Below are 12114 nucleotides of genomic sequence, written 5' to 3' on the forward strand. Positions count from 1 at the left end.
GCCAAGAAAGTCAAAGAGAAGGAAGACGAGAAGGAAAAACATTTGGCCAATGGAAAGACCACCACTGTTGAAGGTTTATCATTTGGACAAAGTGCCGGTCTTAAGGTAATAAAGAATACAAAACTTACGGCTACAAATTTGTGGAAGAACATATAATAGTTTTTAATTTTTTTTTATTTTTTAGGACGACCTGGACGTCGACGACAACGATGTTGGAGAAAAGAAACGTTTGGCCTTTTTGGATCTACTTTTAGAGTCCAACCAGAACGGAGTTGTTATTTCTGATACCGAAATCAAGGAACAAGTCGATACCATCATGTTTGAGGTGAATATATACAATGATAGAGTTAATAGAAAATTAATTAAGAATTTATTAAATTTAAATAAAATATTGTTTTAAATTTTTAGGGACACGATACGACTGCTGCAGGCAGCAGCTTCTTCTTGTCTTTGATGGGAATCCACCAACACATCCAGGTAATTATGAATGTTATTATAAATACATATATATATATATATATATATATATATATATATATATATATATAGTATAATTTATCCTTTTTAGGATCGTGTTATCCAAGAACTAGACGAAATCTTTGGAGACAGTGACAGACCAGCAACGTTCCAAGACACTTTAGAAATGAAATATTTGGAAAGATGTCTGATGGAGACTTTGAGGATGTACCCACCAGTACCAATTATTGCCAGACAAATTCAGGAAGACTTAAAATTGGGTAAGAGAGTGAAAAAAATAACTCTGCAGACATGGAGGTTTAAATAAAAATTCTGCTATTATTAATTCTGCTAAACTAATATAGATAGAGTTTTGAAATTTACACCCTTAGATTAGTTGTGAAAAGTTGTGTTTTCAGAGTACCCACATGCCAGGGTTCAAAACAAATTCTGGCATGAATGTTGGCACACATACAGCGTCGAAACGTGCACAATAAATAGTTTACTATTTATTTAGACTATTTGGTAGCATATAAACAATACATACTATTTTTTTCTTTTAGTTTCTGGTGATTTCGTTGTTCCTGCCGGATGCACAGTCATAGTCGGAACCTACAAAATGCACAGAATGCCGGAACACTTTCCGAATCCGGACGTGTTCGATCCGGACAACTTCTTGCCGGAGCGAACTGCCAATAGGCACTACTACGCCTTCGTACCGTTCTCGGCAGGGCCAAGGAGTTGTGTAGGCAAGTACACTTAACAAATCTTGTAACTTTTAAACCGATTGTGCAAATTAAATGAAACATTCGACAAACTTGTCCAACACAATTGTCTAACACCATAATGACTCGGTATCCCTAAAACTTGGCCTAACCGTATATGTTCTTTTCCTCCCCAGGTCGCAAATATGCGATGTTAAAATTGAAGATAATCCTGTCGACGATCCTTCGTAATTTCCGCGTCCACAGCGACTTAACCGAAAAGACTTCAGGCTTCAGGCCGACATCATCCTGAAAAGGGCCGAAGGATTCAAGGTGCGCCTGACGCCCCGGAAACCCGGAAGCTCCGTCAGGACTTTGAAGGCGTAACCGGAACAAAAAGACATCGGAAGTGCGAAATGGACGATGAAATTGATACGAGTATATAGATATATATATATGTATATGAAACAAATTGAATAAAATGTTTTATTAAGGGTTTTTTATCTAAAACACAAATTCGTAGCTGGTTTTGTAAAGAAAACACTTGAAGAAGTGAATTGTGCACTTTGTGCAAAAAATCAAATAATGTAAATGTGTATATAGACTTGTATCAATTTATTCCTTTTATTTATTCAATCATGAATTTGTTGTTATTATTGCGAATTTAAATAATTTTTCTATCATATACATTTTTGCATGTAAGTAATCCATGTCGAGAGGGATGTTAGGAATATTTTGTATATTTTATTTAATTAGTAATTATTATTTTTATTTCATTTGTGTAATTTGGATGAAATAAATTTATGTGCGTATTGAAATTTACAAATGTTGTTTTATTAATTAAGTTTACATGTATATAATTGATAAAGACAATCCAGATAATAAAAATAGAAAGAAAACTATGCTAAATTAAACTGCTGCTAAACTGTTGATACTAAAAACTGTGTTACCAGTCTATATAAATACACGTTCTATGCTCTATGTTTATTTTCTGTTGTAAATATTTTTAAAATAAATCAACAGTCAGTTCTGTCAGAGACTTGGTTCAACAAGTGTCTTTATCGTAATAATAATTGCCATTTGTCATACATTTAAATAGATTTAAAGTTAAAGTGTGTTTTGTGTGAAAATATGATTTGGGTAAGTACCAAACAAATGTTTTATATTTTAATTTTAAGGCAAAGTGATTCATGTTTATGTATTTATAAATATTTTGGCAAACTGTTGGGCATAATTCTAAACAGATATTTGTTTCAACACATTGTGATATTCATTCAGGTCCAAAATAATGATTAATACATAAATTTGTTACATTAAGCGTCAAAATTGAGTTATATTGTTTAAGGTTAAACGTCAAACAAATGACAAACGTCAAACGTCAAAATTGACAGTTGTTTTCATGTTAAAAATGTCTGTTGTGACAGTGTTGAATATAAAATTTTATTTGTAAATAAAACCACAAAACTTAGTGAAAAAAAACGTGGATGGAAATATTTCAAAAGTGTAAATGCTTTTTTTCATTGTTCAAACAAAAGGTTTGTTTTTTATATAAGGAAATACGTTTTTGAATACGTCTTATTTGAAAACAAATAATTGTGTATTAATTGTCGTGTTAATAATATTTATTAAAAGTGCAGTTGTTATTAATAATTCAATATTTACATCATACAAATGGATCAAAATACATAAATGCTCTTTGTAAGTAATGTTTTTTTTTTAATCATAAGTGCCATTATTAATTAAATCAATTAATTAGTTTAATTGATGAAATAAAAAATTATTGGTTTGTCTATCTATAATGTTTATTGAAAAATATTTAGGAATTTTCACAAAATTAATTACCAACATTTTTTTTAAAATATTTGAATATTTTGAATATTGTTTATTCTGGACATTTTCTATGTTTATTTTAGTATAACTAGATAAAATTTTGCTAGAGTTTGCTGTATATTGTTATATTCACTTTTATATTAAAATTCTGAATAATTGTAGTTGAAGCGCAGATTTGAGTTTGATAATTGGCTATAGGTGGATTATGGACATTTTTACATTTTGTCAAATAACTTTAAAACTATGTTCAGAACATGTTTATTTGTTTATACTAGTATAAACTAGATGGAATTTACTAACAAATAGTATAAATTGTTTTATATACTTGCGTATCAAAATTTTGAACAATTTTCAATTGAAACGCAAATTTAAACGTAATATGTAGATTTGGACTTTTTTTACTTTTCTTCAAATAACTTTTAATTTTTTTTTTGGGCACGTTAATTTGTTTACATTAATAAACACTATATCAAATTTACTAAGTACTAAAATTTCGTATAATTTTTAACTGAAACGCGAATTTGTGTCTGTGTACATTTTATCAACCAACTTGAAAATTTTGTTCTAGGCATTTTAATTTATTTATATAAGTAAAAATAGATAAAATTTAGATTCATAAATCATAAATAATATTAAAAGCAAAGACTGCTATTCATGATTTTGTTAAAACTACAGTGATGATATCAAATTGTTCGATTATAATAAATGATGTATTTGAAGTTGAATCCATGGATACTATCCATGGATTGTTTTAAGAGCTTTTTTTTAACTTTGGAAATGATATCAAGTTATTCGATTAACATAAATGATGTACCTACAAATTATTCAAATGTTTTTATTTTTTCACCGAGTTTTTGTGGTTTTACTTTCAAATAAAATATTCAAAGCTTACTTATTGTTACTAGTCTGGTATTAAGTAACAAGTAATCTTATTTTAAATGTATATCCTTAGAATGAATATTTATTCTTTTCACAGGTACTTATGCACTTATAGGAACAGGAACCATAAAATCTGGGTCTCCCCTACACTAAAGGACATTTATGATCAAGAACTTATTGGACAAAGTTTTTGGATGATTTTTTATTACACCAAGGACGAAATCATCCTGTTTGATGAGCTTTCAGGGCATGTTCCACTGGAAAACAACAAAAACTTTGGTTGCAACATCGGAATTTTAGCAAAAAAATAGATTTGTTTTCGCTATTTTGGAAATGTTTTGACTGATTCCAAAAGATTTTCGAACGCTGATTTCAAAAATGCTATCTATTTTTGGATAAACCCACATACACCCCCCGAAAAATCGAAATCTTTGGTTGCAAAATCGATTTTTCTTTAAAAAAAATCGGCTTTCTTCGCGATTTTCAAAATGTTTTGATTGGTTTCGATTGATTTTGGGACGCTCATTTCGAAAATATTATCCGTTTTTGGATAAATCCACATACAACCCCGAAAAATCAAAATCTTTGGTTGCAAAATCAAACTTTTACTAATGAAATGAAAACTTTTTTTCGCGATTTTCAAAATGTTTTGACCGATTCTGATAGTTTTCGAGGCGCTGATTCCGAATATGATATCAGTTTTTGGAAAAAAAAATTCTTCTGCCCTTGGTACGAATTTGAAGTTTGAAAAATCGCCAACTTTGAAGCTGATTTTAACTATGAAGACGATGATAAATTTGTAATTTTTTGGTTTGGTATAAAGATTGTACTTTAGTCTACACAAAGCATTAATTAAAATTATTACTTTCATTCATTAAGGGCCTTAAAATTGCATTTGAAAGTCACGATTTTGGCCAATTTTGGCTGCTCCTGATAGACTGTCTTTTTAACGAAAAAAAAATAAGATTTTTAAATTACACCAAAGTAGGTTTGGTTTACTGCTAACCAGGCGTGAATATGAGTTTATTCAAAATTATCTTCCTCCTACTATTTCTTATCTTTTATATATTTATATATATATATATATATATATATATATATACATATACATGCGTATATATATATATATATATATATATATATATACATTTATATTTATATATATGCACATATATATTATGTCGATTTTTGTAATGCTGACACTCAATAAATTTGATTATTTATCTATATTTCTTATTTATTTACACAGTTTGAAAAATTATTGGCTCCAAATATTTTTTCAGTCAAATGGGGTTCGATCTGTCGATCCTCGAATTGCTATTCTGGCCTAAACCGTATCTTTACGACCTCGGCCATTCGCACATTTGACACAGAACATTTTTAGGAAACTTATATCTTTCAGTTTGGAAATAACACTTTATATTTTTACAAAAGACTACGATTTTTTAAAACCAATTGGCCGAGGTCGTTAAGTGACCACTACGGTTTCTCAGCGTGTCTCGGTTCGATTCCAGAAGAGGCACAAAAAATCGAATGTATAGTTTTTCATAATTATCAAATATTAGTTCAAAATATTAAATTCAGGTGTCGCATTTCGACCTTGACACTTAGAATATTTCTGAAAAACAAAAAACTCAAGTTTCGTACTTGACTGTAAGAGAGATACATGAAGAGACAAAAAAAAAAGAAAAAAAAAAAAGAGAAGCACTGGGGAAAGAGAGGGGTAGAGGCAGATGATGAATAAGAGAGATGTGTATGATACATATTCTTTATTAAAATTCAATATTAATATAATATAGGAATAAAAATAACTTTTATCATCAATAACTTAAATAGTCGAGTGGTTTAAGGGACCGCATACTCGGTGAAATCGCTCTGGAGGCAGGCACAAGGTGAGACGGATCGAATCCGGCTGAAGGCGACGACAAGGAACTCTGATGCAGAAAAAATGGAGCAGTGCTGGTGAACGGCTGTTGGCGAGCGCAAAGGGTCCTGAAACGAACACACCAAGTGATGGTCAACCAGAGGTCCATGATGCGAGAGGTTACACGCAGAGAGACACATTGCGGAAGATGCATGCCGAACCCAGAAATCTACCCAAAAACCGCAACATGCGAAAAAAACAACACCAAAAAAGGAAAAAAAAATGTGAAAAAAAGCGAAAAAAAGGGAAAAAAAGGGAAAGAGGAGGAGGAGGAGGAGAGGAAGGGGAGGGGAAGGACCTAAAAAAACCCCTTAAGTCCCAGGTCAATTTTTCTCTTTCTGTTCAGCGTTGAAACTTTTTTATGTTTTTTAGTGTTCCCTCACACCAATTTCCAAAGTCAACACTCGAATGAAATCAAGTCCACGTTGAAATTTTCACAACGAGAAAAAATTACTGGGACTTAGTTAAAATATTTAACTTTGCCCCAATAAAATTTTCTCGTTGTGAAATATTCAATGTGAGCCTCATTCATTCGAATGTTGGCTTTGGGATAATACAGCATGCAAAAATAACTCGTCTCTCTTAATTGAAAAGGTTTCACAAAATTTGGACTTAGAAAAAAAAATTATCTGAAAGGACTTAGAAAAAAAAAAAAATTATTCGAAAGAATTATTCAAAAAATTTGGACTTAAAAAACAAAAAATATCTGAAAGGACTTAGAAAAAAAAATTATTCGAAAGAATTATGATCAGAAAATTTGGACTTAGAAAAAAAAAATTATTCGAGAGAATTATTTACTTAATCGATGAAATGAAATGATAATAATCGAATCAAAATTGTTTATACGACTTGATAAAACATGTGAAACCTTTACAATTAATCGAGACAAAAACAAATTTAGTTGACTTGAATAATATACAAATTATTAGAAAAAGCCATAAAAGAAATTCAATAAAACATGTGAAATGAAATAATGAAAAATGTTTGAAAACTTGAACATTAAAAACTCTCAAACTGTTTAAAGCTGATTTTTATCCTTTAGAAATCGAGCTAAATAATTTTTACAATTTAAATCAAATAATAAACTTGTAAACAAATTTATGATTTGTCTATCATTCAAGTCAACTCTTTGAAACTTCGATTGCATGTCTTGATCAAAATTGTTTTTAGCAACAAAAAATAAAAATCTATAATTTTGCTATGCAGCAATTATTTAAAATAAAATTACAGTAAAAGTCTTTTAAAAGCTGAATTTAATTAACAATTTGGTAAGTCGTATTAAATATTTGAAATAATTTGATCAAAACCAACAATCGTGTTATCCAATAAATAAGAATGTACATGCAGTCAATATCGTTACAGGGAAAACACATTATTCTTGATACTGGAAATGTCAAATACAAATACAAATATTTTTTCTGTATAACAATGAACAAGAGTGTGACAAAAAGAGATATTTTATAAAGAAATTTGTAATTTGTAACAAAATACCATCAATTTAGGAGTTACCTAAGGAAGGATGCTAAGACCTCTTCAACAAATAAGTAATCGATGCTTACAAAAAGCTGTATTGGTTAACTAATAATTTGGTAACATAAATTTAATTGAAAGATCTAGTAACTAATAATTTGGTAACATAAATTTAATATATAAGAATTTTGAATTCTACACAAAATCAGCTCATAGTGTTGTTATAGAACAAAAGAATTTCTGGTGGAATATTATTATGGAATTGTAATAATACAAATTACTTTCAATGTCTTTGATACATACGAGAAGTACAAACTTTTATCTTTTATATTGATTTAAAACATTCATAAATTTTAATTCATAAGCAAATTAAAAAAACTGAATCAACATGTTTTCCCCATAACAAATTAAATATGAACATAGTCTTTTACACATATGTCTGCCAAATTAACTTATAATCTTTTATTAGCTTATTTTATATTAGTTGTAGTTGAATAAACAATCAATATATTGTATATATTATGCATTAAAAATTAATAAAGTATATCTTATTAAAGAAAATGATATTGACTCAAATATAATAGTATAAACAATATTTTCAGCAGATATATGTATACAACTATATTAATAATGCACGAGCCAGAATATATTTTACTAAAATATATACAGACTGCTTTATAAATGATATCGGATAAAAAAAGAAAAGGCACAAGTTCTCAAAGCATCTTTCAATTAATTTCATTTAATATGAAAAACAAGCATTAAATACATAACTATATAAGAAATATTATTATTAAAAACTCGGTCATTAATTGTAAACCTCTTTCAGAAAATAAATTATGAGCAATATCTTTTTATTTATTTCTATTAAAATTATAGTTTCACTAAAGATTACAAAAAATATTGTGATGAAGTGAACATTTTCAAAAATATTTGACTGCTTTAAATTCAAAAATAAAAAAAAACTTAATGCATATATAATGCATATGTAGTACCTTATTTTAAATATTCAATATTTAATTCTTATGTATATATATATATATATATATATATATATATATATATATAAAGCGAGAGGTTTTTCTTCAGATGGTAAAATAATATGACAAAATTGTTCTTGGGCATCCATCCAGTAATTGAAAACAGTTTTATTGAAAGAAAATGTTTTTATTGAGAAAACATATGTTTCGGGTCTTGATTTGACCCATCTTCAGTGCCGCAATTAAATATTTCAGAGTTACAATTTAAAACAATATAAAAAATACATAATTACAGGAAAATATAAATAAAAATATGTAAAAAAGCATAAATATAACCAATTTAATAAATTAAATAAATAAAAACATTTTCTTTCAATAACACTGTTTTTAATTACTGGATGATGCCCAAGAACAATTTTTCTCATTTTATTTCACCATATATATATATATATATATATATATATATATATATATATATATATATGTACACACATAAGAATTAAATATTGAATATTTAAAATAAACTATATCAGACGAAGTATGATAAATGCCTGTATATATCAGAAATATATTCTTTGACTCTCTTTGTATAAAACATGCTTTGCACTTACATTGTTCGATATCCTCTACGGCAGCTCCCAGAACACAAATCTTACAACACCAACCACCTCTAGAGCATCTGCCAGAAATCTCAAGTACTCGACACAAAATCACTACTTTAGAACCACTACATAACTTTGTTCGTTACATGTCTCTTCGACTTATTGCAACTATCCGAGTAAAGTCTTTACACAATACACGACACACGACTTACATTAGAGACTTTCGTGAATTTAGAATTCGATAATAAAGAGATATGTGTTGGAAGTACTCAAATATAAATTATACATTTTACAATTGCATATATATAAATAAAGGATACATTGGCGCTGTAAATGAATTAATAACTTACAAAAACACATATATAAATTATACATTTTACAATTGCATATATAAAAATAAAGGATACGAAAGGCGCTGTAAATAAAATGCTTACTTATAAAATTGACTCAAAATGGAGGCCCTGAAAGAGATACTTATCAATCTATTCAAGCTACTTCCGCACATATCCATTTTTTTGGCTTTTAATTAACGTTTCACGACAAATTTATTATATCAAATTGATCTCCTAAATTAATTACACGTTTTGATGCATAAATTAATTAAAACTAATCAAGGATTTAATTAAAAAACGTTAATTAACTCAACCGCGTGTTAATTCACGAACATTTCTTTGACAATTGAAGTTGTCAACATGTGTCAGAATGACTGTCACCTCTTGTACAATTTAAAGCGCGAAATTCAAACTTTATGAAATACACCTCAAATTTGAAATTTAAACTTTGTGAAATTCACAAAAAGTGAATAGTTTTGTTTGAAAGATATAGCAGTTTGTTAATTTAATTGCAAATAATGCTTTGATTCAATATTTTATCAAAAGCAAAAGTTTAGGCAAAAGTTTTCTCGATTCTAATTAGACTTTAAAGTACATCGCGTTGATGTAGAGCGTTATAATATTAGACAAGAATAAAAACAATTTAATTATCACATATTCAGAGTTCTCCTTTTGCTTTAAACCGTATATTTCCAAAGAGGTGTATTTCATAAAGTTTGAATTTCGCGCTTTAAATTGTACAAGAGGTGACAGTCATTCTGACACATGTTGACAACTTCAATTGTCAAAGAAATGTTCGTGAATTAACACGCGGTTGAGTTAATTAACGTTTTTTAATTAAATCCTTGATTAGTTTTAATTAATTTATGCATCAAAACGTGTAATTAATTTAGGAGATCAATTTGATATAATAAATTTGTCGTGAAACGTTAATTAAAAGCCAAAAAAATGGATATGTTCGGAAGTACCTTGAATAGTTTGATAAGTATCTCTTTCAGGGCCTCCATTTTGAGTCAATTTTATAAGTAAGCATTTTATTTACAGCGCCTTTCGTATCCTTTATTTTTATATATGCAATTGTAAAATGTATAATTTATATATGTGTTTTTGTAAGTTATTAATTCATTTACAGCGCCAATGTATCCTTTATTTATATATATGCAATTGTAAAATGTATAATTTATATTTGAGTACTTCCAACACATATCTCTTTATTATCGAATTCTAAATTCACGAAAGTCTCTAATGTAAGTCGTGTGTCGTGTATTGTGTAAAGACTTTACTCGGATAGTTGCAATAAGTCGAAGAGACATGTAACGAACAAAGTTATGTAGTGGTTCTAAAGTAGTGATTTTGTGTCGAGTACTTGAGATTTCTGGCAGATGCTCTAGAGGTGGTTTGTGTATTGGATTTGTGTTCTGGGAGCTGCCGTAGAGGATATCGAACAATGTAAGTGCAAAGCATGTTTTATACAAAGAGAGTCAAAGAATATATTTCTGATATATACAGGCATTTATCATACTTCGTCTGATATAGTTTATTTTAAATATTCAATATTTAATTCTTATGTGTGTACATATATATATATTATATATATATATATATATATATATATATATATATATTGTGAATAATATGATAAAATTGTTCTTGGGCATCCATCCAGTAATTAAAAACAGTGTTATTGAAAGAAAATGTTTTATTTATTTAATTTATTAAATTGGTTATATTTATGCTTTTTTACATATTTTTATATGTATTTTCCTGTAAGTATGTATTTTTTATATTGTTTTAAATTGTAACTCTGAAATATTTAATTGCGGCACTGAAGATGGGTCAAATCAAGACCCGAAACATATGTTTTCTCAATAAAAACATTTTCTTTCAATAAAACTGTTTTCAATTACTGGATGGATGCCAAGAAACAATTTTGTCATATTATTTTACCATCTGAAGAAAAACCTCTCGCTTTATATATTATATAATATATATATATATATATAGATATATATATAATATATATACATAGAATAAATTTGAATATTTAAATAAGGTACTACATATGCATTATATATGCATTAAGTTTTTTTTTATTTTTGAATTTAAAGCAGTCAAATATTTTTGAAAATGTTCACTTCATCACAATATTTTTTGTAATCTTTAGTGAAACTATAATTTTAATAGAAATAAATAAAAAGATATTGCTCATAATTTATTTTCTGAAAGAGGTTTACAATTAATGACCGAGTTTTTAATAATAATATTTCTTATATAGTTATGTATTTAATGCTTGTTTTTCATATTAAATGAAATTAATTGAAAGATGCTTTGAGAACTTGTGCCTTTTCTTTTTTTATCCGATATCATTTATAAAGCAGTCTGTATATATTTTAGTAAAATATATTCTGGCTCGTGCATTATTAATATAGTTGTATACATATATCTGCTGAAAATATTGTTTATACTATTATATTTGAGTCAATATCATTTTCTTTAATAAGATATACTTTATTAATTTTTAATGCATAATATATACAATATATTGATTGTTTATTCAACTACAACTAATATAAAATAAGCTAATAAAAGATTATAAGTTAATTTGGCAGACATATGTGTAAAAGACTATGTTCATATTTAATTTGTTATGGGGAAAACATGTTGATTCAGTTTTTTTAATTTGCTTATGAATTAAAATTTTATGAATGTTTTAAATCAATATAAAAGATAAAAGTTTGTACTTCTCGTATGTATCAAAGACATTGAAAGTAATTTGTATTATTACAATTCCATAATAATATTCCACCAGAAATTCTTTTGTTCTATAACAACACTATGAGCTGATTTTGTGTAGAATTCAAAATTCTTATATATTAAATTTATGTTACCAAATTATTAGTTAACTAGATCTTTCAAATTAAATTTATGTTACCAAAT

General features: G+C 27.6%; 1 protein-coding gene across 1 annotated transcript; it reads left to right on the forward strand.

Annotated features, from left to right (window-relative positions):
• The first annotated feature begins 196 nt into the window (after nt 1-196).
• On the forward strand, nt 197-1600 carry LOC113372273 (cytochrome P450 4g15-like). The gene is given in 6 exon segments (XM_026612601.1): nt 197-325; nt 409-477; nt 569-737; nt 1020-1205; nt 1358-1435; nt 1438-1600. Coding segments are annotated over 6 exon segments (621 nt in total). The 5' UTR covers nt 197-316; the 3' UTR covers nt 1548-1600.
• Nucleotides 1601-12114: the final 10514 nt, after the last annotated feature.

The sequence above is a fragment of the Ctenocephalides felis genome, unplaced genomic scaffold, assembly GCF_003426905.1.
Source record: "Ctenocephalides felis isolate EL2017-DRISC unplaced genomic scaffold, ASM342690v1 CF-g0.4_SCAFFOLD_01604, whole genome shotgun sequence".
NCBI classification, from domain to species: Eukaryota; Metazoa; Arthropoda; class Insecta; order Siphonaptera; family Pulicidae; genus Ctenocephalides; species Ctenocephalides felis.